The sequence below is a fragment of the Dipodomys ordii genome, unplaced genomic scaffold, assembly GCF_000151885.1.
Source record: "Dipodomys ordii isolate 6190 unplaced genomic scaffold, Dord_2.0 Scaffold2, whole genome shotgun sequence".
Classification (NCBI taxonomy): Eukaryota; Metazoa; Chordata; class Mammalia; order Rodentia; family Heteromyidae; genus Dipodomys; species Dipodomys ordii.
In genome coordinates this window covers 4,311,241-4,337,843 of record NW_012267218.1, presented here as the reverse complement: position 1 = coordinate 4,337,843, position 26,603 = coordinate 4,311,241, and the positions used below count along the sequence as shown (strand labels likewise).

Genomic DNA, 26,603 nt, shown 5'->3' with positions numbered 1-26,603 from the left:
GTGTTCGAAGCATACACAGACAGCCCACTCACTTCTCAGGTTCTCTGCTGTGTTAGGGAAAAGGAAATAGGTTGACCCGCATGTGAAACAATCTAATGCCAATCAAGACCACAGTTGAAAACAAGAAGCATGGAGATGGAGAAGCAAAGACTCATAGTACGAAGAGTTGTAACCCTGGACAACAAATGATTTCATGTGATTCCGTGTACAAGCTGTTGCCTTTGGCTTGTGAATTGTGTTACGTTCAAGCCACATGTTAGCACTTGTTCCTAAATCTGCTCGTGTGATCCTTTCCTTCGGTTTAGATGACAGTGCGTCTGCCGCCAGCAGCATGGAGGTGTCAGACCGCATTGCTTCTCTGGAGCAGCGAGTCCAGATGCAAGAAGATGACATCCAACTGCTCAAGTCCGCGCTGGCTGACGTGGTTCGACGGCTGAACATCACAGAAGAGCAGCAGGCTGTACTTAACCGGAAGGGACCTACCAAAGGTAGGTGTTTGTGCAGCGTCATGGGCAGTACTGCTCTTACGGAAGATTCCTGCTCATCAGAATATACCACATATTAATACTGAGACACACCCCAAACTCAGAATCACAATTCAGCATCTTAGCCTGGCCAAAGGAATCCCACCAGGTAATGTTTTTTGATGTGATAGTACTGAACTGTGCTGCCCATGGGTATATATTTATAGGTGGTTTTTAAAAGTCCTTCGAATCACAGAATGGGACATCCAAATCAGCCACCAAGAATGCAGTTAAGATTCCCTGGGCAGATCTTGAGAGAGCTGGCAGAAGGCATGGTGCTTCTTCACATCCTCCATGGAGGCTGCTCCATCTAGAGCATTTTCTGGTAATTCTCATCTCTTCTGTGTCCTCAGCTTGTACTGTCATGGAGTGAGGTCCAGCAAACAGTCACTCGGATGCCATGTGGGAGGCCTTGGGTCTGGGCACAGTGGGGTGCCTGGCACTTCCTCTGCGGAGCTCAGAGTCCTGACGATGTTTCTAGCTAACTTACCTCTCCTGGCTGGTAAGCCACACAGGCTGTGCTTTCTGCTTCTTTTTCTTTTTCTTTTTATTCAGCAGCACTGAGGGATTTGAACTCAGGGACTTACATGCTTAATAGGCAAGCACTGTACCTCTTGAGCCACACACCTAGCCTTTTTTTCCAATAGAATCTCATGTTATTTTGCTCTGGTTGACCTGGGGCTATAATCCTCCCACCTTTGCCTCCCTTGTATCTGGGACCATAGGCTATGCCACCAGGCTTGGCTTAGAGTTGAAGAGAGATCTCACTAACTTTGTGCCTGGGCTGGCCTTAAACTTCTATCGCAAATGCTGTCTCTTCTTCATGAGTAGCTGGGATTACAGGTGTGAGCCAGTGTTCCTGGCCCCTTCTGTTTCTTTGAGGGCTTCTCTGCCATCCATGGGGACATAGCCCAACCCAGAGATCTCTACTAGTGGATTTCTGGCAAGTTAAGCCATTGTTTCAATCCCCAGAACTCTTCTGAGGATGAGGCATAAGAAATAATACTTGACTTAAGAAACTTCTTAGGGACCCTCTTAAAGTATTAGAAATGAAACACCTCATAAATCCCCGCCCACTCAGTATCAGTACCCTAATGTCTGCATTTGTGTGCAGTTCTCATGATTTGCTGGGACTCGTTTCTGGACTGTGCTTCATCTTGAGAGCAAAATCCCTCTGCTTGTCAAACATTCTGAGACTGAGGCCTGTCAATGTCCCTTAAAGAATGTCTTCCTTTTTATTTGGGTTTTCCTTAATCAAAAGAAGATGGTCTAATATCCTCTGATTAGCTCTTTCTCAAATCCTGGCTGGCTGTGTTTTCACACATCTGGAAGGAAGTGTCCTTCCTTATCCTTCCTTTAGAGGTGTGGGCAGTCCCATGTGAGATCCATGTGTTCTCTCGATGTCTGTATTTTGAAAAATTCTTTAAAGTAATCTTTTTCTCCTTTTATGTTACAAAGCAATTGGGGTATTTTAAAATAGAAACCAGGTTATTTTAGGTATTCTTGACCTACTCAGCATTCCAAAAGTAAATCTGATGACTACCATATCCCAAAGGGCACATTGGAAGTACTTGACTTCCACGAAGCTTCAGAGGTTTTTTTAAAATTTTATTTTATTTTATTGTAAAGGTGATTTACAGAGGGGTTACAGTTACAGAAGCAAGGTAAGGAGTACATTTCTTGTCAAACATTGTTAACCCCTTCCTCATTTTCCCCCACCTTCCCTTCCCCCTGGAGCTTTAGACTAAGTTGGGGAAAAGACAATATAAGTGGCATGAATTAATTTTAACAAAACTTCTGAGAGAAACAACATTTTCATAGTTTTAAAAATATTACTTTCAGGGGCTAGGAAGGTGGCTCAGTGGTAGAGTGCTTGCCTTGCATGTATGAGGCCCTGGGTTCAATTCCTCAGCACCACATAAGAAAAAAGAAAAAAGCCGGAAGTGGCGCTATTGCTCAAGTGATAAAGCGCTAGCCTTGAGTTGAAGAGCTGAGGGACAGCGCCCAGGCCCAGAGTTCAGGCCCCATGACCGGACCCCCCCCACCAAAAAAAATATTACTTTCAACTGGGAGAGATCAAGGAAAGGAATGTACTCCTTACCTAACTATAGGTCCTTTGTATATGACTTTTCTAATAACAATTTTTTTTGGGGGGGGGTCTGGTCGTAGGGCCTGAACTCTGGGCCTGGGCGCTGTCCCTCAGCTCTTCAGCTCAAGGCTAGCGCTCTACCACTTGAGTCACAGCGCTACTTCCAGCTTTTTTCTTTTTGCTTATGTGGTGCTGAGGAATTGAACCCAGGGCCTCATGCATGCAAGGCAAGTGCTCTACCACTGAGCCACCTTTCCAGCCCTCTAATAACAATTTAAAAAATTAAAAATATTCTTTTCCTAAATGAAAAAAAAAAAGCCTGGGGTCTGGAAGCAGGCTGGAGAATAGAAGATGATGAAGACTACAAGAAAGTGGGGGAGGGGCGTGGTGGCCCTACTGAGCACACCACGTTTCCTACTCTGTGCAACTGGTTGCCTGGTGCAGTAAATTGGGGTGCAGCAGATGAAGGTGGTGGGTAGCCCCTGTATCAGAAGCCCTGGGTGCTCTCTCTGAAGTTCACAAAGCTGCCCTGTGGGTCATGACGTCCTCCCCTCAGTCTGCATAGCTGGTACCCTGCTGTCAAGGATTAGCAGGGGATCTTCTAGACAAGATAGGTTTTAGGAGAGCCTCCTTTGGTTTTTAAAAGATCGCATCATGGCAGGTTAAAAATGCTTAGGTCAGAAGAATTTCAGATGTTTTTTGAAAGATTTTGGAATATTTGCATATACACAATGAGCTCTGTTGGGAATGATACCCCTAAATTCACTTAGGTTTCCTGTTACCTTATACACATAGCCTGAAGAGAATGATGTTGCTTCATGTCTGTTACTGTAATCAGTTCCTAAAGAGGAAAAGCTTTATTTTGGCCCATAATTTTGGAGGTTTCAGTCCATGATTGGAGAGCAGTGTTGGTTTAGACCAGAGATGAGGTAATACATCTGGGCACAGATCATGGCTGATCTGCTCAGCACATGGCTGGGAATTGGAAAAACAAAAGGAAGGGGCTGGGGCTCTATAGTTGTCTTCAAAGGTGTTTCCCCACTGACCAGCTTGATGCCTGTTGGTTTTGATGCCACCTCTTCATGTTTCTACCGTGTAGGCCTTTGGAGGAGATTCAAGTAACTGAAGCAACATTATACAATACTTTTTGCGGCCTGCATTTTTATTGCAACCTGTCATATGAAATCCAGTGTGGAATTTTCTACCCTATATCATGTCAGTTCTCAAAATAGTTTCAGGTTTTGAGCATCTGGAGCTTGGATCAGGAATGCTCAATCTGTTTTACTGGTATCACTTTATAATATTTTGGCTTTCTGTCCTGATATAGATTTCAAGCAGACTGGACACATAGCATCCTAATATTTAAATATTAATAGCTTATTCTCTACAAGTTTAGGGATCAGAAAATTAGGGTTCAGTGTTGGACTTTTAGGTGTATACCTTTGTGCCATGTGCCTAGTAAAGCAGTGATGCCTGTGCCCCAGGAATCAGACCCTGAGCCTTTCACCTGTGAGCACAGGGAGCTGTCCAAGTGTTTAGCACCTGATACATGGCTGTGACAGCCCCTGTTCACTCATTAGCACTGACTAGCTTCAGTACTTTCTGTGAGTCCACCGACAATCATTTGGATCAAATGAGCAGTTTGTTTCTCAGACGTACTCACTTGGAAGATCTGTCCCTTGATATTTGTACAAAAGACAGTGGCTGGCCCCAAAAGTCAAAGTAGCATATGAAGCCAGGTGCCTGTGGCTCACGCCTGTAATCCTTGCTACTTAGGAGGCTGAGATCTGAGGATCACATTTCAAAGCCAGTCCATTAGACTCTTACCTATCCAAAAAGCCTGTAGTGTATCTATGGCTCAAGTGGTAGCAAAAGCTTAGGTACAGTGCTGAGTTCAAGCCCCAGGACTGTCATGCACACCCAAACACATGCACACACAAGTGCATGTAATTAAACAGGAAGTTGCTCAGAGGTACGCAGAGAAAAGAGATGTTTTAGTCAGCAAGCAATGGTTCTGTTCTGTGTCGCAAATGGGAATTGAGAGCATTGTCTCTGATCTGAAGCACCACATAAACTCATCTTCATCTGAATGTGAGCACAGGATATGTTGATGGATCCCTCTCATAGCCTTCCTCATTGCTCTATGTCTGTAACATATAGCTGCTGGCACACACAACAGAGACTCACCCATAAGACAGGCTGGAGATTCAGGAGCAATCGCTGTTTCTGCTGTGACTTCCATCACCCATAGCACAGAAGATGAAGCTACATTTTCAGGGATCATTCAGAGAATTCTGGGAGAGTACATGTCTACCAGTGGCAACTATGCAAGTGTCATAGGATCCACTGCAGGCTGGTCAGGAACCAAGAATGACCAAATACACTGCTGAAAGGAGTCACTGGCTGGTAGGTTTGAAGCTTTGACAGTACTGGGCTGCTGTGAACCTTCAGATAAACATCTCTTCACTGGGAGAGATATAATGGAAGTTTTCTCAAAAATGAAATTGCTAAAAAAATAAAATCTGAATTTGCTCCACAAGGGCTAAAAAGTTTGTTAAATAGTTAAATAGTTTGACTTACAGGGACAAATTGTTCAGTTGAAGAATTGACCTACAGGGACAGTTCATTCAATTGATCCAATAATTCTTTCCCAGGACAGTACTTATTGAAAAAAGATGTCATGACTTCTGATCTTTGACCTATTTTTATCATTCTTTGTGCCACTTAACTAGGATAACAGTGACTACTGGTCTCAGGAAGGTGCTTTACCAGCAGACTGCGTTCCTGGCTCCCTGAGTCAGGCCATGATGGCCGCACCCTTGGACACACAGTCCATTCAGAGCAGGTGACATTCTGCATGCTCTCCCTCCTCGGCAGTGTATTCTAGCTCCTGATTGATCAGCTTGAACTAATTATCCAGCTGTTTGTTACCAGCAACTACTGCTGGTAAAGTAAACCCAGTAAATACTGGGTTCAGTATTTACTCCATCTCCGTGTCAGCTCTCCAGGTTTTGCTTTCTCCTTTTTCTTCTTCCTGTGGGAGTTTTTTTTTTTGTTTGTTTTGTTTTGTTTCAATTAAGACGCATCTAACAGAAGAACCTCAGCCTGCAAAGTTAGCTTTCCTCGTGCTGAGCTTATGTTTGGATTCAGCAATTTGTCATGTTGCAGTTGTGCTGAATTTGGGTTTCCAGACAGCAGAGGAAAGAGAATCGAACAGTTTATGGAGACACATGTTCCTAAAATTCCTGCTAAAGGTGAAGCTCTTCCAGATGTGATTGGAGCAAGGCCATACCCAGAGCTAGCAGAGTACAATGCACAAGATCTCTTTTAGGGGTACATTATGGCTATAAACACAGACAAATTCTTGGTGAAGGGGTTTACCATGGAGACAGATGGGATAGAAACAGTAGAGGGTGGCAAGCAGCTGGGGCAAGGTCAGAAAAGTGTGATATTTCCACACAGTTAAATCCTATATTGTCATTAAAAATGTTTGTGTTGCAGCCAGACATGGTGGCTTACACCTGTAGTCCCAGTACTTGGAGGCCAATGGGAGGATCATGTGTTTTAGGACAGCCTGGGCTACTTAGTAAGACCCTGGTTCCCCACCCCCGACTCCCTACAAAAAAGCAAAGTTTGTTACCAGTAACCAGAGAAAACATATTTATGTATTGCAAGGACATGAAACTATATACTAGCATTTCAACTAAAGAATAGTATATGCAAACAAGACTGGGATGAAATATACCAAAGGTCAGACAGATTTTTTTTCTAAAATATGATTATAACTTGCTTCTTTTTTATACTTTTAGTTTGTTTCTAAAAATTTTGTGGTATGTATTCCTTTGTAAGCAGGAGGAATCACTGCTTTTTTTTTTTCCTGCCTGTACCAGCACTTAAACTTTGGGGGCCTCAAGATTTCTCTCGCTTGCTCCTGGTGGTACTCTACCACTTGAGCCACACTTCCAGTCCAGCTTATAGCTGATCAAATGGGAATAGAGTCTGGGGACTTTTTGGTCCAGGCTGGCTTTATTTTGTGACTTCCTAGGTCTTAGCCTCCTGTCATAAATCACTTCTGTCTTACTATTGAATCTGAAGTCAACAGTAGGGGCCAATGTAAGGAGACTGAGGCCCACTCCAGCGAGACCTCAGGAGGAAGAGCAGGTGTGGTTTGTGGTTTATTTAATCACAAGTCTGTTTTGTGCATATCCAATTTCATTGCAGTGCTAAAATATTTTTTTAATTCTCAAAGTGATGTACAGAGGGGTTACAGTTACATAAGTAAGGAAATAAGTACATTTCTTGTCAAACTTGTTACCTACCCCTTCCCTCATTTTTTTCCCACTTTCCCTCCCCCAACACTCTCCCCAGTGCTGCAATATTTGCATGTAAAATATAGATTAATATCAATCATTCTTTCATGTAGTTGGCATTATCCATTTTATGATGTGGTAATCTGTAAGTAGTTCAGATTTCTTATTCTAAATTTGACTTCATCATTTAGGCTGCAATTAGGAGCTTGTCTGAATACTTTTTTTATTGGTCCTATACATGAATGGATCCATTAATTATATATAAATGGCCATATTTAGAAGTATATTTATAGGTTTATATAGTCCTAGAGAATAATTACATATCAAGAATTATATTAACTTTATAGATGATTATATTAATAACTTCATGAATTAATAGATGAGAAAATTACTAAGTAGAACCAAAGTCTTCTGTTAGAGATCATTAAGCAAGTGAGCCCTGTCATTCCAAGACATGGAAGCCCTGTGACCTCCTCTGTCTGCCCCCACAGCCTGTCCCTGGGTGGCTGCAGAGTGGCTGTGAGGAGCCTGTGTTAGCTTAACACCTCTCCCCATCCTCACAGTAACACGCACAGCCACCATCTGTCACCACCGCTCATCAGCCGGCCAAGTGCTGGATTCAGTGGCTTTGCTCTGTCACCTTGTGCCATGACTCTATGTTCCATGTAGCAGGTACAATTATGCCACCTTACTGATCAGGAAGCAATCTGCAGGAGGCCAACTACTTCACCCCAAGTTTCACAGCTGTCTGAGACAGACCTGGGACCTACCCAAGGCCCTGGCTGAACTAGAACTCTTTCTGCCATCCCATCTGTTTCTCTGTGCATGAGTCTTAGCAATATTGCTTAAATTAGAATCATTCCGATCAAGCCCAAGTGTTTTCTAAAAATCTTTGTAGTAAAGGTGATAAACGGGGGTGGGGGGTGGGGGGACTACAGTTACATAAGTAAGGTAATGAGTACATTTCTTTATAAACACTGTTACCCCTCCCTCATTTTCTCCCGCTTACTCCTCCCTACTCCCTCCCCGAAGTTGTATAAGATCATATATAATGAAGTGTATCGAAGTGAACTCCAAGAATTGGAAACAAGAGGTTCTTATTATGTTATATATGCAGTTATTTCTACTTTTTCTGTTTTAGTTTTCTGTACCCTTTGTCTTGTATATAAATTTATCTGATCCATGGAAGGGAAAGGGAATGACAGAAACAGCAGGACAAAGGATGAACTACTGTGACAATGATACTCACTGGACACTTAAGTTGGAGGCCAAATAGTTAAATGAGTAGATGTATGACTTGTTTTCCCTCAAGGTTTAATTGGATTTGTAACATATTCCAAATAGAATAGCTCATGACAATGCCCCCTTGTACAGAGTATTGAACGGAGCATGAGGTCTCCTTGCAGATTTTATTAGATAGGTATAACTAACTAAAACTTTTAAGTTTGTTTGCCCACAGTGAGATGAGTGAATAATGATAACGCCCCCTCCATTGCTCCACTACGAGGGAAATGGCTTTCTTCCTCTCTCTATCTCCTGCTCTCTCTTCTCATCCCCCTCAAACTGTTGAGTTACAGAAAAAGCACTTCTCTCTTTTGCTGTTTCAGGCAGAACACACCGATGTCATCTGTTTTTCTCATTGCTCTCCCCTGTTAGATGGGTATTTTTCATGATTTATGGGAAAGGTTTAGTAGGTGGTTTTAGCCTTTCAGAGATTAAGAAAGATTATTTTGCCAGGTGCCAGTAGCTCACACTTGTAGTCCTAGCTATTAAGATCTCAGGAAGCTGAGATCTGAGGATTGGGGTTTGAGGCCAGCCTAAGCAAGAAAGTCTGTGAGATTCTTATCTCCAGTTAGCTATTAAAAAAAATTTATATGTTTTAAGACAAATCCATGACATCACATCATTTTATTCAGAAATAATTATATGTTTCTAAGGTAAAAGGACTTTTAAATAAAAGGACAAAATACCATTATTCTTACATTTTTCCTGCTGGTGCTGGTGGCTCATACCTGTAATCTTAACTATGCAGGAGGCTGAGAGCTGAGGATCACGGTTCAAAGCCAGCCCCGGCAGGAAAGTCTATGAGACTCTTATCTCAAGGTAACCACCAGAAAACCAGAAGTGGAGCTGTGGCTCAAAGTGGTAGAGCACTAGCCTGAGCAAAAGAGCTCAGAAACAGTGCCCAGGTCCTAAGTTTAAGCCCCATGACCAACCGAACAACAAAAATTCTTATCATCATCAGATATCAAGTCAGCATTCAGACTCCCTAACTGCCTAAATTAATTATTTGTATTTTCCTTTGTGCCAGCACCAGGGGTTGCACTCAACTTTCTTTCTTTTCTTTTTTTTGGGGGTGGGGGTCCGGTCGCGGCAAGCAAGCACTCATACTTGAGCCATACCTCCAAGTCCAGTGCTTTACTGGTTATTAGAGATGGAGTCTCACGGGCTTTTGTTTTTTTGGCTGTGCTGACTTCAAACTGCGACCCGCCAGGCCTCAGCCTCCTGAGTAGCTAGCATTACAGGCATGGCCACCAGCATCTGGAGCTAGTGCCTTTTTTTTTTTTTTGCCAGTACTAGGGCTTGAAGTCTGAGCTTTGTTGCTGAGGGCTAGTGCTCTACCACTTGATCCACAATTCCACTTCCAGCTTTTTTGGGTTAAATTGGAGATAAGAGTCTCATAGTGTTTCCTGCTCAAGCTGGCTTTGAACTGTGATCCTTAGATCTTAACCTCTTGAGTAGCTAGGATTTTTGGCATGAGCCACCAGCACCTGGTGATATATTACTTTCAATAGCAGTTTTATTGGGCTAAAATTCACATATTTTACCCTTTTACTTTTTTAAATTAACTTTTTACTTGTGAAAATACTGTACAGAGGGGTTATAGTTACATGAGCAAGGTAATGAGTACATTTCTTATCTAGCATTGTTGCTGCCTCCTATGTTTTTCCCCTACCAGCCTTTCCCTCCTGCCTCCTCAGCTACACTCCCCCCACCTCACTCCCCAAAATTGGAAAGTTCATTTTTTGACATAGCATCTTGTACATCTCATTGTTGCAGTGGGTCAATCTGTATCAATCTGTATCCCAAAAAACAATTTGTTTTTTCCCTTCTCCTCTCCAAATTATACCAACATCAAATACAGTAAAAACAGGGGTTATACCATGGGGGAGGGATGTACAAAGCAACAAAAAAAATCACATGGTACCTTATAAATACATTAGAAATAATAGCTAGGAAGATAAAAACCACTTGTGTCCCCATCTTGGGGTTCATTTCGCTTAACATCATATTATCTGACCTTTTCTTTTGGGTCCGGTCATGGGGTCTGAACTCTGGGCCTGGGCGCTGTCCCTCAGCTCTTCAGCTCAAGACTAGCGCTCCACCACTTGAGCCACAATGCCACTTCTGGCTTTATTCTGCTTATGTGGTGCTGAGGAATCGAACCCAGGGCCTTATGCATGTGAGGCAAGCACATTACCACTGAGCCAACTTTTCAGCCCCATATCTGACCTTTTCTGAAGCTTGTCCCAGACATATACTAGTCAATGCAAATAAGGGAAACCATGGGGCCTCTGTTTCTTTGGGCCTGGCTTACTTTACTTAATATAATTTTTTCCAAGTCTTTCCATTTCCTAACAATGGGGCGATGTCATTCTTTCTGATGGAGGCATAGAATTCGATGTGTATACCACATTTTCTTGATCCATTCATCTATGGATGAATGGGTTGGTTCCATATCTTAGCTATGACAAATAATGCTGCAATAAACATAGTTGTGCTGGTAGCTTTAATATGGCCTTGTTTGTGATCATTTGGGTAAATGCCCAAAAGTAGGATTGCTGGGTCATAGGGGAGCTCTATGTAGAGTCTTTTGAGGAACCTCCATACTACTTTCCAAAGGGGTTGAACAAGTTTACACTCCTACCAACAATGCAATAGGTTTCCCTTCTGGCCACATCCCCTCCAGCATCTGTTGTTATTAGAGTTCTTGATTCTAGCCATTCTAACTGGGGTGAGGTGGAATCTCAATGTTGTTTTGATTTGTATTTCATTTGTGGCTAGAGAGGTTGAGCATTTCTTCATGTGTCTATTGCCCATTCTTACTTCCTCTTCAGAAAAGTTTCTCTTTAAGTATTTAGCCCACTTATTTATCGGGCAGTTGTTTCTTTGAGGATTTGTTGTTTGGGGGATTTTTTTGAGTTCCAAGTATATTTTAGATATGAGACCCTTGTCCGTTGTATGGCTAGTGAAGTTCTTCTCCCAATCCGTGAGCTTTCTATTGATCTTGCTAGCTATGTCCTTTGCCATGCAGAAACTCTGCTGCTTCATGCAATCCCATTTGTCTAACCTTTCTTTGATTTGTTGTGTTTCTGGGTCTCTATTAAGAAAATTTTGGCCTGTGCCAAGGAGACCTAGGGTTTCTCCTATTCTGTCCTGTAATGTTTTCAGGGTGTATGCTTTGGGTTTTAATATGCTACCAATTTTATAAAATCATTACCATTCTTCAATTGTAGAAAATTTTTATCACCCAAAAAGAAACCCTGTACCCATTCACAATCATTTTTGATGCTTTCTTCCCACTCTGTCCCATCCCACCCCTCCCCCAATCCCCAGGCCTTGGCAACCACTAATCCACTTTGAGTCTCTGTGGATTTGCTGCCCCAGCTGTGTTCTGTGAGGACTCCTGCAACACATGGCCTTACTTCTCCATCTTCCTTCATTAGCATAATTGTTTCCCAGGGGCATCCATGTTGTAGCATGCATAACTTCTTTTTATGTCTAAGTAATATTCTGCTACATGCAACATCTTGTTTATTCAGTTATTGGTTGCTGGGCAATAGGTTGCTAGTAAATTACTTTGTGAAGTCAGTTCACTTACCCATTTTTCTGCAAATATTTCTATCATATGGAACTCTTTTTTGTTTGATTGTTTTGTGCTAGTACTGGGACTTGAATTCTGGGCCTTGCACTCTTCCTCAGCCTTTTCTGTTCAAAGCTGGTGCTTCACCACTTGAACCACAGCTTCACTGCCAGCTTTTTGGTGGTTAATTGGAGATGAGACGCTCATGGAATTTCCTACATGTACTGACCTGCAATCCTCAAATCTCAGCTTCCTGAGAAGCTGGAATTCCAGAGCCTGGCTGGAATTCTTAACATTACAGGATTCTTGCACTACTAGACCCAAGCTGTAAAATATAAATGAAAACATTACATGATGGACAGATCATCTGCCTGTTGGACAGTATATTACAACTTTAGCATTTTGATTATTTTCTTTTTTGACAGTACTGGCGTTTGAATTTAGGGCCTCACATTTGCTAAAAAAGTGTTCCACCATTTGACCTACATCTCCAGCCTTTTTTTTCTTTTTTAGTGACTTTTCAAATAGTTATGTGTTTATGCCTAGGCTAAGCCTCAGACTGATCCTCCTACCTACACCCTGCCACACTGGAACCACACTATACCTGGTTTATGGATTGAGATGGAGTCTCACTAACTTTTTTGCTTGTGCTGGCCTTCAACCTCGATTATTGGGATCTCTGACTCTCAAATGGCTGGGATTACAGGCAGATTGATAGCTGTTTTTTTTTTGTTGTTGTTTAAAGTTTTAAAGGAAGTATTAGGGTTTCTAGCCTGCTATAGATCTTCATACTTCTAGTACAATAGGTACAAGGTGACTGACACCGTCTGCTGCCCTGTGCCTTATCCTGGAGGCCACATGGTGATACAGGGGCTCATCCTCGAAGAAAGTTGGACTGTTATTTGCTCAACCAGCCCTGAGCGGCCTTTTCTGCGGCATGTGGCTTCATGTATCAGGCATTTTGTACTTTTCCAGGATAGGACAGGTTCCTCAGGGGTTTGAGTCCTCATCCTGCACCCCATTTGCTGCCTCCCATTGCCTGGGAAGAGGTACAAGAAGTGTCAGTCCAGGGAGAGGATATATATCAAGGTTTTCTAACTCTCCTGGTGTGGTTGCAGCTATGGGCTCTGCCTTGGGTCCCCCACTCTTCCTGACTGTAACTTAAATGCTGCATTCCATTCTTTTCACATAATACTCAATCTCACTCTGATGTCCAAAAGGAAGCATTTTACCAGAGTATATGCAGCACAAGATATTAGCCACACTTTCCTGGTGCCTCCTTTGTGCCAGGCACTTCCCTTCCTCATTCCCAGCCCTCACAACAACCTGCAAGGTGGCATTGTCTTCTTATTGTAGAAAGAAGCTGGGGAGTGAGCTGGGCCGAGGCCCTCCTCCACTCCATGGTTAAGCCAAGGTCCCAGTAAGCCCAGTCCTGTCTGCCTCAGGAGCATTTTCTGCCCCTGAATCCTAGGGTTCCAGCTTTCTTGCTGGCCCTCCACTAAGGACACTCTTGACCGAACATTTATCATGCTCCTTTTTTCTGCGGAGTTCTCCTTCTCTGTTTTACCTTGAAGAACAATTAAAATGTTACTTGAAAAAAGAAAAACTCTTTCATTCACCAGAGTACCATCTGGAAGCTAGGGATTCATTCATTCTTCTCTACTCCCAAAGAGTAGGAACCTCCACTAGTGTGGTTTCTCTTCTTTGCTTTATCTTTTTTTTTTTTTGTCGGTGGTGGGGCTTGAACTCTGGGCCTGGGCGCTGTCCCTCAGCTCTTCAGCTCAAGGCGAGCGCTCTACCACTTGAGCTACAGCGCCACTTCCAGCTTTCTGGTGGTTTATTGGAGATAGGAGTCTCATGGTCTCTCCTGCCCGGGCTGGCTTTGAACCACGATCCTCAGATCTCAGCCTCCTGAGTAGCTAGGATTACAGGCGTGAGCCACCAGCGCCCGGCTCTCTTCTTTGCTTAAAGGAGCATTTGTCTGAAAATTATTCACTACAGCCATTCTTTCTTCCTGCCATCCTACTGATCCATGATGGGCACTCAGTCGGAATGAACACTGAAAAGTCAGCTTTCTGGCACTGTAACAAAATACGTGAGATAATCAGCTTAAAAGGAGGAGATGATTATTGGAAGGTATGTTTTCAGAAGTTCTGGTTCATGATTGCTTGACCCTGTTGCTTTGGATCTGTGGCAGCATGGGAGCACATGGTGGAGGAGGCCTGGTCACCTCATAGAGGCTAGGAAGCAAGAGAGTGTACAGGAGACCAGAGTCACAGCATCCTCTTTAAGGGCCTGCCCTGAATGACCTACCTGCCTTCTCTCAGGAGCTACCTCTCAGTCCTGCTGCAGGCAAGGGACCAAGCCTTCAGCACTCAGGCCTTTGGAGAGGAATTCATGTCCAAATCACGGCAGACACTAGGAGGTCTTTTTGCTTCTCCCAAAGCCAAATTTGGTTGGCTTTTAGTGGCTAATAGTTTTTTAATATGGTAAGATGAGGAAAACATGGCTGAATGTCATGTGCACATCAGTGCTTACTAAGTTGTGGGAGCTGCAGGTGCTGCAGCTGTTAAAGAAGCCAGTGGTAATAAAACTTCAAGGGTTCCATCCAGATGGGAGTACTAGACAAAATTAGACCTTGACAAAGTGCGGATCTTTCCAGCTTCTTCATTCAAAGAGTGGTCCTCGTGTACCTTACCCTTCCTCCCTTCTCCCCCTCCACCCTCGCTTCCCTTCATGGGTTCTCAGCAGGATTTCAATAGTCTGTCTGCTTTTGATGCTACTCTGGTGTGTGTGTGTGTGTGTGTGTGTGTGTGTGTGTGTGTGTGTCAGAGAGAGACAGACAGAAGCAGACACAGACACAGTGAGACAGAGACAGAGACAGAGATACTAGGCAAATACTACTGAGCCACATCCTCAGCTTGACTCTATTATGTTTTAATATAAAATTTATTATACACTCTGGGAAAGCCTGCTGCATGTGCTTAACTTTTCTTACATCAACTTTTTAAATCCCATTTCCACCTGTAGGAGAAGGACAATAATCAGATTATGAGACTGGATTTTGAAGCTGTAACTTAAGAATTAACAACTTAGTCATGACCTTGAAAGGACAAAATAATGTCTCTTAGAAGCAAGGTTTGTATTACCGAAATCTAATGAGCCCATTTCTCAGTCATTCTATGGAAGGGCATGGTGTTTGCACATAGCCATTCCCATGCTTCCATGGGCTTTAGTCTCCTGCTGCTCAGGCCAGCAGGTTCCTCAGCCTCCTCTTCCCTTAGGATTGAGAGATGGGGATTGGAAAGAAGCGGGAGGGAGAGAAATCAGAGTTTTTCTGCCTTTGGCAGAAGGAGCCCTTGGCCCCTTCTACATGAGTCCTTCAGCTTGGCCTGTCCCTGTATTGAAAGTCCATACTGCTCCTAAAGCCTGTGTTTCTTCCAAGGTCACACACCTGCCCCCACCCCTACCCCCTCTGCCCGTCAGGGTTGAGAATGTGACAGTGTCCTGCTAAGGGACAGAGCCCAGTCTGGGCTTTGGAGCTGGATATGGAGTCCATTCCAGCTGGAGTATGTGAATGGAGGAGGTGTGGCTCTAACAGGATGGTGTGAGTAGTTCTCATGAACAGTAGTATATAACCAGGCAATGCAGACTCTCTTAGTATATAATCAAGAAATGCATGGGCTGGGAAGGTGGCTCAGTGGTAGAGTGCTTGCCTGGCATGCATGAGGCCCTGGATTCGATTCCTCAGCACCACATAAGCAAAAAGAAAAAAGCGGGAAGTGGCGCTGTGGCTCATGTGGTAAAGTGCTAGCCTTGAGTTGAAGAGCTGAGGGACAGCGCCCAGGCCCAGAGTTCAGGCCCCACGACAGGACCCAAAAAAATTAAAAGAAAAAAGAAAAAGAAAAAAGAAATGTAGACTCTCAGGCCCTCCTTGGCCTAGATTCAGGGGGATTGGCCCCTGATCCTTAATGCACCCTCTATGTACATTCTAGGCACACATACATCTGAAAAAAATCTCAGAGGCCTGGACACCCATGGCTCATGTCTATAATCCTAGCTAGTCAGGAGGCTGAGATCTGAGGATTGCTGTTTGAAACTAGCATGGGCAAGAAAGTTTGTGAGACTCCTATCTCCAATTAACCACCAAAAAGCTGGAAGTGGAGCTATGGCTCAAGTGGTAGAGCGCTAGCCTTGAGCAAAAATGCTCAGGGACAGCACACAGGCCCTGAGTTCAAGCCCCTAGACTGACTTGAGAAGGTGGAGAGAGGAAGGGAGAGAGGGGGGTGGAGGGAGGGAGGAAAAATAAAATTGGATGGAGAGAATGAGATCAAAGCACAACAGTAACTGGCAAAATGGAGTGTTGGCGCCACAGACTTGGAAGATGAGGATGCAGCCCCCACCCCCACCACTGCTCCTCAAGACCTTGTGGCAAAATGAAAGTTGAACCAGGCATGTTAATGCCAATCAGATCAGATACAGTGTGTTTCACAGTGTTAGCACTCTGCCTAACCCAAGTGTTTGAAAGCTGCTGCTAGCTTTATTTCAGCTATTACATTGCTGCCCTGGTGCTCTGTAGCAGGTGCAGCAGGCTACCCAAGCCAGTGGGGTTTGTTGATGGAAGACAAGAGCATTAGAGATTTGTCTGGACAGAGTCAAGAGAAGCAGATGGCAGAACTGCAGTACTAGGTGCCAGGAAGCCACCAGGAACTGGAGAGATGGTACAGCAAGAATGGAGGCTGTGCACCGGTGGCACATGCCTGTAATCCTAGCTACTCAAGAGGCTGAGATCTGAGGATTGTGGTTCCAAGCCAGCCTGGGCAACAAAGTCTGTGAGACTCTTATCACTAATAAACCACTTAGAAAACTGGAGGTGGCACTGTGGCTCAAGTGGTAGAGTGCTAGCCTTGAGCTGAAGAGCTGAGGGATAGCACCTAGGCCCAGAGTTCAAGACCCACAACTGACCAAAAACAAAACAAAACAAAACAACAAAAGGAAGAGTACCCATGCTTACTGGGCCTTTTACCAGTAGAGACTCATTCTCTACCAATTCCAGAGACCTAAATCCCCAAGCCAGTGTCACTGGGCCAAAAATCAAGGTGTCCACAGGGCCAGCTCCACACATGCTCATGGAAGCCTGCTCTGAGACTGGCTCCCTGCTGCTAGTAGTTTTTGCATGAGGACACACTCATTGGAGTTAGAGATCATAGAATCCATTTGGTCTCATCTAATTCCTTCCTTTATTATACCTTCAAAGACCCAATTTCCAAATAAAGTCACATTCTGAGGTTTTAAGTAGAACCTGACGCCACCCCCACCCCCTATCTGTAACCTCTTCTCTTACAGTGAGAACCTGGCCGCTGCCTTCCTCTTCCCATACTTTGCTGCTCTGTCCCAATAGTGAACTGTGGCCTCTGCTTTGCTAACCCATCTTATGATCACAAAACTGCTTCCTCCTGTCTTTTTCTACAGTCTTACCTGTTACAGAGGTTCCTCTCCCCCACAGTTCCCCTCGCCTCCTCTCAGAGGTGAGAAGGGGTGTCATGTATTTGTGACACAATTAGATTCTGTGTGTGTGTGTTTGTGTGTGTGTGTATGTGTATTTGTATCTGTATCTATCTGTATTTGTATCCGTATCTGTATGTGTATCTGTATCTGTAATGGGGCTTGAACTTTGGGCCTGGGTGCTGCTCCCAAGAGCTTTTATACTCAAGGCTAATGCTACCACTTTGAGTAACAGATTCACTTCCAGCTTTTTGTGGTTAATTGGAGATAAGAGGCTCACAGATTTTTACTGCCTGAGCTGGCTTCAACCCATGACCTTTAAGTCTCAAACTCCTGAGTACCTAGTCTTAGTTGCGAGACACTGGCAGTTATATTCGTAAGAGATTCACTAGATTCTAACTGGCAGTTAGATTTGTGAGGGGAGGGGGAGGGAGAGAGAAATTGTGTGTGTGTGTCTGTGCGTGCGCGTGCGCGCGCCAGTCCTGGGGCTTGAACTCTGGGCCTGGGTGCTGTCCCTGGGTGCTGTCTTTTGCTCAAAGCTAGTGCTCCACAGCATTAGCTAGCCTTGACTAGTGAGCCACAGCCCTACTTCTGGCTTTTTCTGAGTAGTTAATTGGAGATGAGAGTCTCATGGACTGCCTGGGCTGGCTTTGAACTGCAATCCTCAGATCTCAGCCTCCTGAGTAGCTACTAGGATTATAGGCGTGAGCCACCAGTGCTTGGTTTAGATTCTTTGTTTTGTTTTTTTTTTTGGGTCCGGTCATGGGGCCTGAACTCTGGGCCTGGGCGCTGTCCCTCAGCTCTTCAGCTCAAGGCTAGCGCTCTACCACTTGAGCCACAGTGCCACTTCCGGCTTTTTTCTTTTTGCTTATGTGGTACTGAGGAATGGAACCCAGGGCCTCTGGCATGCAAGGCATGCACTCTACCACTGAGCCACCTTCCCAGCCCCCTAGATTCTTTTTCACGATCTGAATTCCTTCATGGGGTTCTCCATCTTCAACTGGTCTTTCTTCATAGACATTGAAGGTCACTCTTGCGCCGGGCGCTGGTGGCTCACACCTGTAATCCTAGCTACTCAGGAGGCTGAGATCTGAGGATCGCGGTTCAAAGCCAGCCCAGGCAGGAGAGACCGTGAGACTCCTATCTCCAATAAACCACCAGAAAGCTGGAAGTGGCGCTGTAGCTCAAGTGGTAGAGCACTAGCCTTGAGCTGAAGAGCTGAGGGACAGCGCCCAGGCCCAGAGTTCCAGCCCCATGACTGACAAAAAAAAAAAAGGTCACTCTTGCATGAAGGTCTCTGGGCTTTGACTATTACCCTGTTCTGTGTCCACCACACTGTATGCTATCGGTGTTTCCCACACTTCACCTACTCAGCCCTCCCCCAGCCTCTGGCAACACAACCATCATCTGTCTCCCATCTTTATATTACCTTCCATCTTTAGATTCTGCATTCTAGATTGTCCTGTAAGTAGAGCCACTCACACATGCAGCCTTCCTTCCCTCACATAGCAATGTGGACTTAAGACTCATCTGTGGGTTTTTTTTATATCACTGCTTTATATCACTTTAATCACTTTCTATCATATGGTGCCCTGTGTGGATGGACCAGATCATTTATCTAGTTACCTATTATGGGATATGCTGGTTGATTCCAGTTCTTGACAATCACAAATAGAGCTGCTGTAGATATTTACATGCAGGCTTTGTAGACGTTCATTTTTCAGAGCGTTTGAGTAATACCCAGTGTCAGCCTGATTACTGGATCATATAGTAAGGCTATTTAGTTTTGTAAGTAACTGCCAAAGTGGCTGTCTCACATCTTGTTCCCAGCAGCAGAGAGCACTGGTGTTTGTCTTTTGGATTTTCGCCATCTACATCCAATAGGTATACAATGAGACTTCTCATTGTTGCTTTTATTCACATTTCCCTAAATGACAGAGAATGGTGGAGCATCTTTTCATGTGCTTATTTGCCATCTGTGTGTCTTCTCTGGTGAGATTCTTTTCAGATCTTTTGGCCACTTTTTTTCTTTTCTTACTGTTGAAGTATAAGAGTTCCTTTTATGTTCCCACATAAATCATTTATCAGATATAAGTTTGTAAACAACATTTCCCCCCAATCTATGACTTGAATATTCATCCTCTCAAGTTGCTACTGCAAAATATAAAGGTACTTTTTGAACCCACACGATTTATTTTTCATGTGTGGAACATATTTTCAGTATTGTATTTGAAAATTTATCATCAAACCCAAGGATATTTGCTACTAAAAATTTTACAGTTTTGCTGTTTTCACTGATTTTGAGCTAATTTTTATGCTGGGTATATGGCTAGTGTCTAGATCCATTGTTTGAGCACCATTTGTTGAAAGATCATCTTTTCTTCCCTGCTGGCTGAAAGGTCATCTTTTTCTCCCCTGCTAGCAATTAAAATTGACATCTCGCACTAGACATACTGGCTCATGGCTGTAATCCCAGATATGTATAAGGTAGCGATGGGAGGATCACAATTCAAGGCCAACTAGGGCAAAAAAAGTTAATGGAACCTATATCAGAAACAAACCAAGCACAATTTACATGTTTGTAATCCCACTACTCAGGAGGTAAGGGTAGAAGGTTCATAATCTAAGGCTGATTCCTTGGAACAAGTGGGTGAAAAATAAACCAAAGGCGAAGAGTTGAAGGGGTGACTCAAATGGTAGAGTTCTGATTTTTTCTTGTGCTTGTCTTACAGCAAGACCACTGGTGCAGACCCTGCCTCTAAGAACCACTGTCAACAATGGCACTGTGTTACCAAAGAAACCCAGTGGCTCCCTACCATCCCCATCCGGGTCCAGGAAAGAAATAACCATACCGGCAACCAAAAGGTAGACTTTTGAAGCACCTCTGTATTGAAAAGGCTCTGTCCTTTCCTGACATTCCACACTGTTTCATCTGAGTTAAAACATAAAATTCAGCCTCTGGTGTGTTGTGGTCAAAAGAATGCTATGCACTTAATTCTTCTTGCTTTAGATTTAACTGAATTGTCTGTAAAATCTCATTGGCTAGAGCCATCCTGTACAATTTCGTATTTTTACTTAAAGGTTCTCTTTCTAAAAACAAATGGGCTCATAGCCTAGGAAGAAAGAGCATGTTTTACCCTTGTCCATACATAGAACATAGCAAAATTCAAATTACCATAGCAGCCTTAAATTTGTTTCTATAAAATTTAGGCAAGCCCACACTTCTACATTATACCTAAGGGCTGTAGATGCTGGTTGTCTGCCAAGTAGATTGCAGTGTGTTCTTCACTTTGCAATGATTATTTATAATTATTTATAATTTATAATTGTCATATTAAAATACTGTATCTCATTGCCAGTGTGAAGTATTAGGCTATAGAAAACCAAAGGCCTGATGGTAATGGAGTGTAGCTAGCCTGGAACAAATCCCTCTGTAGCCTACTCAATGGGAATGCCCTAAAATGCAGAATTTGTGGAGTTCATTGACATGTCAGTGATCCTATGAACACAGAGATGTGGGTGCTCTGAGGGTATCCATGGGCTCACAGACGTCAGTGCTGCTGTAATTTAGAGTAGAAATCAGCCAGCCATCTTTTTATGCCCCTCCATTTCCTTCCGACTCTTGTGTTGAGGTCTCACCTCACCTGCAAGCTGTGAACTGCAGCCTGTTGGGGCTCAGCAGGTTGGTGGTGGATGTTTGCAATAGGTCTTTTGTGAAATATTTTGTCCTGGAGAAGCATGAGGTCTGTGTCCCACTATGTCTCGCTCACAGGAAACTTGGAGCTGCTTATGTCTGACCTGTGTCTAGTTTTTCCCTGACCCAGAGCGCTGCTCTTTGGAGCAGGGTTAACCCAGAAAAAAAAAGTTAGGTTTATGCTCCCTTTCAGGTGACACACAAGAGGTGACCTCAATGACACCGAAGCATTTTATCCCTCACAGGTCTGTGAAAGAAGAGGGAGCCCCCAGGGCTGACACAGGGTGCTCATCCAGCAGTCAGGTGCAGGGGAGAACTCTGCTTTTATTAGGACTCATGACATCATTTTCTAGGCTCTCTTGGGGGGGTTATGGATTGGCTAATTTAGAGAAAGCATGTAGGAAATGGAAAACTCTTCTGCACAAGTCTGGTGCCAGCCACTTGGGTCCTTCATGGGTGGAAGCTTTAGAGTAGTACATTTTTGGATCAGTGAGATGAAGAATAAATGGGCCATCTTGTAAAGGAGAGAGGATGGTTTAACTAGGCCAAAAGTGATGAGGTATGGCTAGGTTTCTAATAAATCATGTCAAGCCGAAGAATGGATGTGGAGGCTGCACATATTAAACGGTTACAACATCTTCAAATACGTATTGTTTGTACAGAATGGACTGTCCTGGCCAAGTAGATACTCCTCTGAGTTTCATCACATGGAATTTCATGGTTCATTTTTTTGTGATTTTAAGAAAATTTGTCTCATAGTGCCTTTTAGATTTTTCAAAACACAATTCTTGGCCTCATTTTACAAGTGTTTATCGTAATCAGAATCATTTGTACGTATAGCCAACACAAAATGACCTTTTGAATTCTAACTGGCAGCAATAAACAAGACTTATTTATCTAGATGTAAAGATAACAAGATTGACTTTTTTCTTTAAGATTCGGGCTTCCATCTGTTATTTTTATTGTGGTGAAAATGTATACCATTTCATCTACTGTCTTAACCATTTCAAAGTATATTCAGTTTCACAGTGTTAAATACATTCAAATTGTTGTTCAACAGATCTCTAGAACTTCTCAACTTGCAAAGCTGGAATCCTGTACCCATTTAACAATTCCCCTCCCCTCTCTTCTCTTCATAGCTCTTGGCAGATTCTTCTTCCCATTTTTTTTTTTTACGGTTTTTTGACTGCTTTAGATAATTCATAGGAGAGGATCCTGTCCTGTGTTCTCCAATGGCTCCATTTGCATGCATGTGTGTGTGTGTGTGTGTGTGTGTGTGTGTCACTTTTTTTTTTTACCCCATTCATCTGTTGATGGACACTGCGTTATTTTATATTTTGGCTACTGTGAATAATACTACAATGAACATGGTATACAACTGCTAGTTTGATGAAGTTTTTTTTTTCCTTGAAATAGGTTGAATTCGGTCAAATGCTTTGTCTGCATCCCTTGAGATGATCATGTGGTGTTTTTTCTGCTAATGTGATATACTATATCATTAGATTTTCATAAGTTAGAGCCATCATTGCATTCCAAGTATAAATCTTACTTCGTTATGTTACAGTCTTTTTAATGCACTGATGAATTCAGTGTGATATTTTGCAGAGGATTTTTTTCATCAGTATTCATCAAGGATATTGTTCTTTAGTTTTCTCGTAGTATCTTTGTCTGGTTTTGGTATCAGGATAATGCTGGCCTCATAGAATGAATTTGGAACGGTTCCTTCTCCAAATCTTTAGCAGAGTTTGAAGATTCGTATTAATCTTTCACTAAGTGTTTGATGAAATTCCTCAGCGAAGCCATCTGCTCTTGGGCTTTTCTTGCTGGAATATTGTCGAGGCTTCCATCTCTTTACTAACTGTAAGTCTGTTTGGTTCATATATTTTTATTTCTTTATGTTTCAGTGTTGTTAGGTTATATGTTTCTAGGATTTTATTCATTTCTTTCATGTTATCCAGTTTGTTGGCATATGATTTTTCATAGTAGTATCTTATAATCTTTTTTATTTCTGTGGCATCAATTGTAACCTACCCTCTTTCAGTTCTAATTTTAATTGCTTAAATCTTCTCCCTCCTCTTTTTTTTTTCTTTTTTTGGTGATACTGGGGTTTGAACTCAGAGCCTTGTATTTATAAGGCAGGTGTCTACCGCTTGAACCACACCTCTAGCCCTCAGATTTGTTGATTTTTTTTTCCCCGGTGGTGGGGCCTGAACTCTGGGCCTAAGCACTGTCCCTCAGCTCTTCAGCTCAAGGCTACACTCTACCAATTGAGCCACAGCACCACTACCAGCTTTTTCTGCTTATGTGGTGCTGAGGAATCGAACCCAGGGCCTCACGCATGCAAGGCAAGCACTCTACCACTGAGCCACCTTCCCAACCCAGATTGTTGATCTTGAAAGCAACAATTTTTAGCTTATCTAGTTCCTTCTTTATACTAACTCTTGTTTTCATTAGTTCTTTTTCTAGTTCTTTGAGGCATGATTTTGGTGACAAATTTGTGATCTTTCTTTATATGCAAGCCTTTATATCATAAACTTCCTGCATTTCCCACCTGGGTTAGTGGGGAGGCTCTCTGCATCCTGCAGATGTTATTTATTATGTTTTTATTTTCATTCCTTTCTAGGTATTTTCTAAAATTTCCTTCAAATTTTGCCTTTAAGCATTACTGGATGCTGCCCCTGAGCTCTTTAGCTCAAGGCGAGTACTCTACCACTTGAGCCATAGCACTACTTCTGGTTTTCTGGTGGTTTATTGGAGATAAGTGTCTCACAGACTTTCCTTCTCTGGGCTGGCTTTGAACCATGATCCTCAGATCTCAGTCTCCTGAGTAGCTAGGATTACAGGTGTGAGCCACCTTTGCCCACCCTAAGCATTGTGTTTTAAAGAATGAGTTGTTTAATTCAACAATGACTTTTTATGATAGCAAATGGTTACTGAAGGATTGAGATTTTTCTCTCCCTTTATTCTTAGAGACAATTGAAATTTTTAGTACATATTTTTATATATTTGGAATTTATATAAATATAAAGTAATAACATGATATTTTATAATATAAATTATAGAAAATATTTTTTTCGGATCAAAAGGACAAAAAGAAAAAGAAAATGTAGATACAATTCCCAGCCCCCCTTTACTCGCTTCTTCACAGGAACATAGTGGGTTATTCTTGTTCTCTTTTGAAAAAAAATAAAAGAGATTTTGTAAAAGTCTCTAAATTAAATTCAAAGTAACAATGATATGCGATAGTGACCATGTTTGTGGCTTAGAACTCTTAGGATTCATTTACATGATCTCTAGAATTCCTGGAAGATTATGTTTTGAGTGCTTATATTTGAGATGCTTATTTAGAGTAGAATAGTTCCTGGGACCCAGTTCTCTTTTTTTTTTTTTGTCGGTGGTGGGGCTTGAACTCTGGGCCTGGGTGCTGTCCCTCAGCTCTTCAGCTCAAGGCGAGCGCTCTACCACTTGAGCTACAGCGCCACTTCCGGTTTTCTGGTGGTTTATTGGAGATAGGAGTCTCACGGTCTTTCCTGCCTGGGCTGGCTTTGAACCGAGATCCTCAGATCTCAGCTTCCTGAGTAGCTAGGATTACAGGTGTGAGCCACCAGTGCCCGGCTTGGGACCCAGTTTTCTGAAACTGCCAGCAGGAATAAAGAATCTAACTTATGGGAATAAGACCAGAGGCATTAGTGGGTGCTGTGGCTGCTCTCTGAGTCACTGACATACTTTGATTGAAAACATATTCTAAAAACCAGATCCTCAAAACAACCTGGAGAGGGAGGTATTATTATCACTGTTTCTCCAGTGAGAAAAACTGAGGCTCAGAGAGGTCCAGAGGTCCCCATGGCTAGAGAGTAAGAATGTCTCTACCCAAGTCTGTGTCTCCAGGGCTCAGCCCCTCTGTCTAGGCTAAGTGCAATGACCTGCAGTCCAGCTGTGACACCTACTCATGAAGATGCTTTGGAAGGCTCCTGTCTTTATATCCTTCCTGTCTGTTACTGCTTGGAGACAGGAATGACTGAGCTAAAGTTTGCGGCAAGTGGCCAATCTGAGAGACAGAACTGTCCACTAGAAAGAGCTGCAGGGGCCAGACTCCCAGGAGAATAAGCAGGCTGGTGCCAGAGCATTTCAGCCCAACGTGAGGGCTCCTGTGTTGTCTCAGGAGTATTGCCTTAGCAGTATTGTATTGCAAGGAAGAAAAATTGTGGCTGGTAGCCATGTGGTAATCTATGTGTGCAAGTGTATGAATTTCAATGTAAATAGTAAGAAACATTCAAAGAAACATCCAAAAGCCTCTGTAGGCTTTCCTTTTAAATATGGAGAAAATTTTTACCTGCTCAGCTATTGTCAGCACAAACATGCCAACTTGAAGTGTGTGCTTCTCTGGACAGAGTGTCCAGAGCTGTGGGTGGTGATGCTGGCTTCCCTAGGCTTCTGTGGCTGTGGGCTGGAAGCAGCCACTGTGACTGCATAGAGAAGTCCCTGTCAATCTCTCATTAGGAGAAAATTTTGACAGCAGAAAGAAGCAAGCAGGGCCTTCTGAATATTAGGATTCAAGCAGCTTCCAAGTCATTGCAAATATGTTTGCAATCATGATAGAAATTTTCTGTAATCAGAGTTCCAAATGAACCGAGTTGGGGCATCTGTGATGTGTACAGGGTGTATGTTTGTTTTCTTTTCTCTGGGGCTTTTCAGCCTGGTGCTTAAGAACAAAATGCCCATTGGACATAGTCCAGCGCCCAGCGGTTGTGCTTTGTCTTGCCAATTAAGACTTCGATCGGGACTGGGGCTTCTTTTGGAATCTTTGGGGAAAGCTTTGTTTCCATTAGTCAAAGGAAAAAAGGCAGAAAATCTAGGGAAGACACTGGGGGTCATACCTTGTTCTGTGGACCGGCAGCTGACAATAGAACGTTCCCACTGGCTCAAGGAAGAAACAATTGCTCATTCTCTCTGCTTCTAAGTAGAGCATTACAATGGCAGAAAGCTGTGATTGTGGAGATGAAAAGAATAAAAGTGGTACAGAAAGCATTAGTTTAACAGTGCTCCATGCTCAATGTGAGATACAATGGTAAAATAGCTATTGCTTTCAAGCTAACAGCCAACAGCTCTTTGGAAAAATAGTTCTGCTTGTTAGAAGGATAGTGTTTTTAACTGCTTGGGAATCAGTATAGATACATGCATGACGAGGAGAAAAATTTTGATTTCAGTTGATTTTAAAAACTATATTCCTAACATATTTGTTATTCAGATCCATTGCAATATAGGTGCTAAATAGAGTCTAATTTGAGTCTGTTCTCAGTAGCAAAATAGAGATGGGAAATACTATCCTGTGGAGAAGACTGATTGGTGTCCACTCTTAGCAGAAGTCACCCAGGTAGTTGGCTTCAAAGGATAGGGAAAAAAAATTTCTTTTCTGAATCTTTAGGATTGTCAGCCTTCCTGGGAGGGAACTTGCATTTTGCCCCTTGGCCATGAAGGTATTTTTTTTTTTAACAGTGATAGACATGGAATTTCTTTACTCAATTGTTGAAATGTGTTCTCAAATTAAATGTCTCAAGATTTGCAGGACAGAAAGCCAAGTTGGTCCTGGGCCTCTATTGAGCAGCACCTCACATAA

At 43.0% G+C, this 26,603-nt stretch overlaps 1 protein-coding gene across 1 annotated transcript in view; it reads left to right on the top strand.

The window, feature by feature from the left end:
- Positions 1-310: 310 nt before the first annotated feature.
- Eml1 (echinoderm microtubule associated protein like 1) overlaps positions 311-26,603 on the top strand; it is a 70,600-nt gene continuing 44,307 nt past the window's right edge. Inside the window, exons 1-2 of the mRNA XM_013017354.1 lie at positions 311-488; positions 20,025-20,157. Of these exons, the coding sequence (XP_012872808.1) occupies positions 332-488; positions 20,025-20,157 (290 nt within the window). The 5' untranslated portion in view covers positions 311-331. The remainder of the gene's footprint in view (positions 489-20,024; positions 20,158-26,603) is intronic.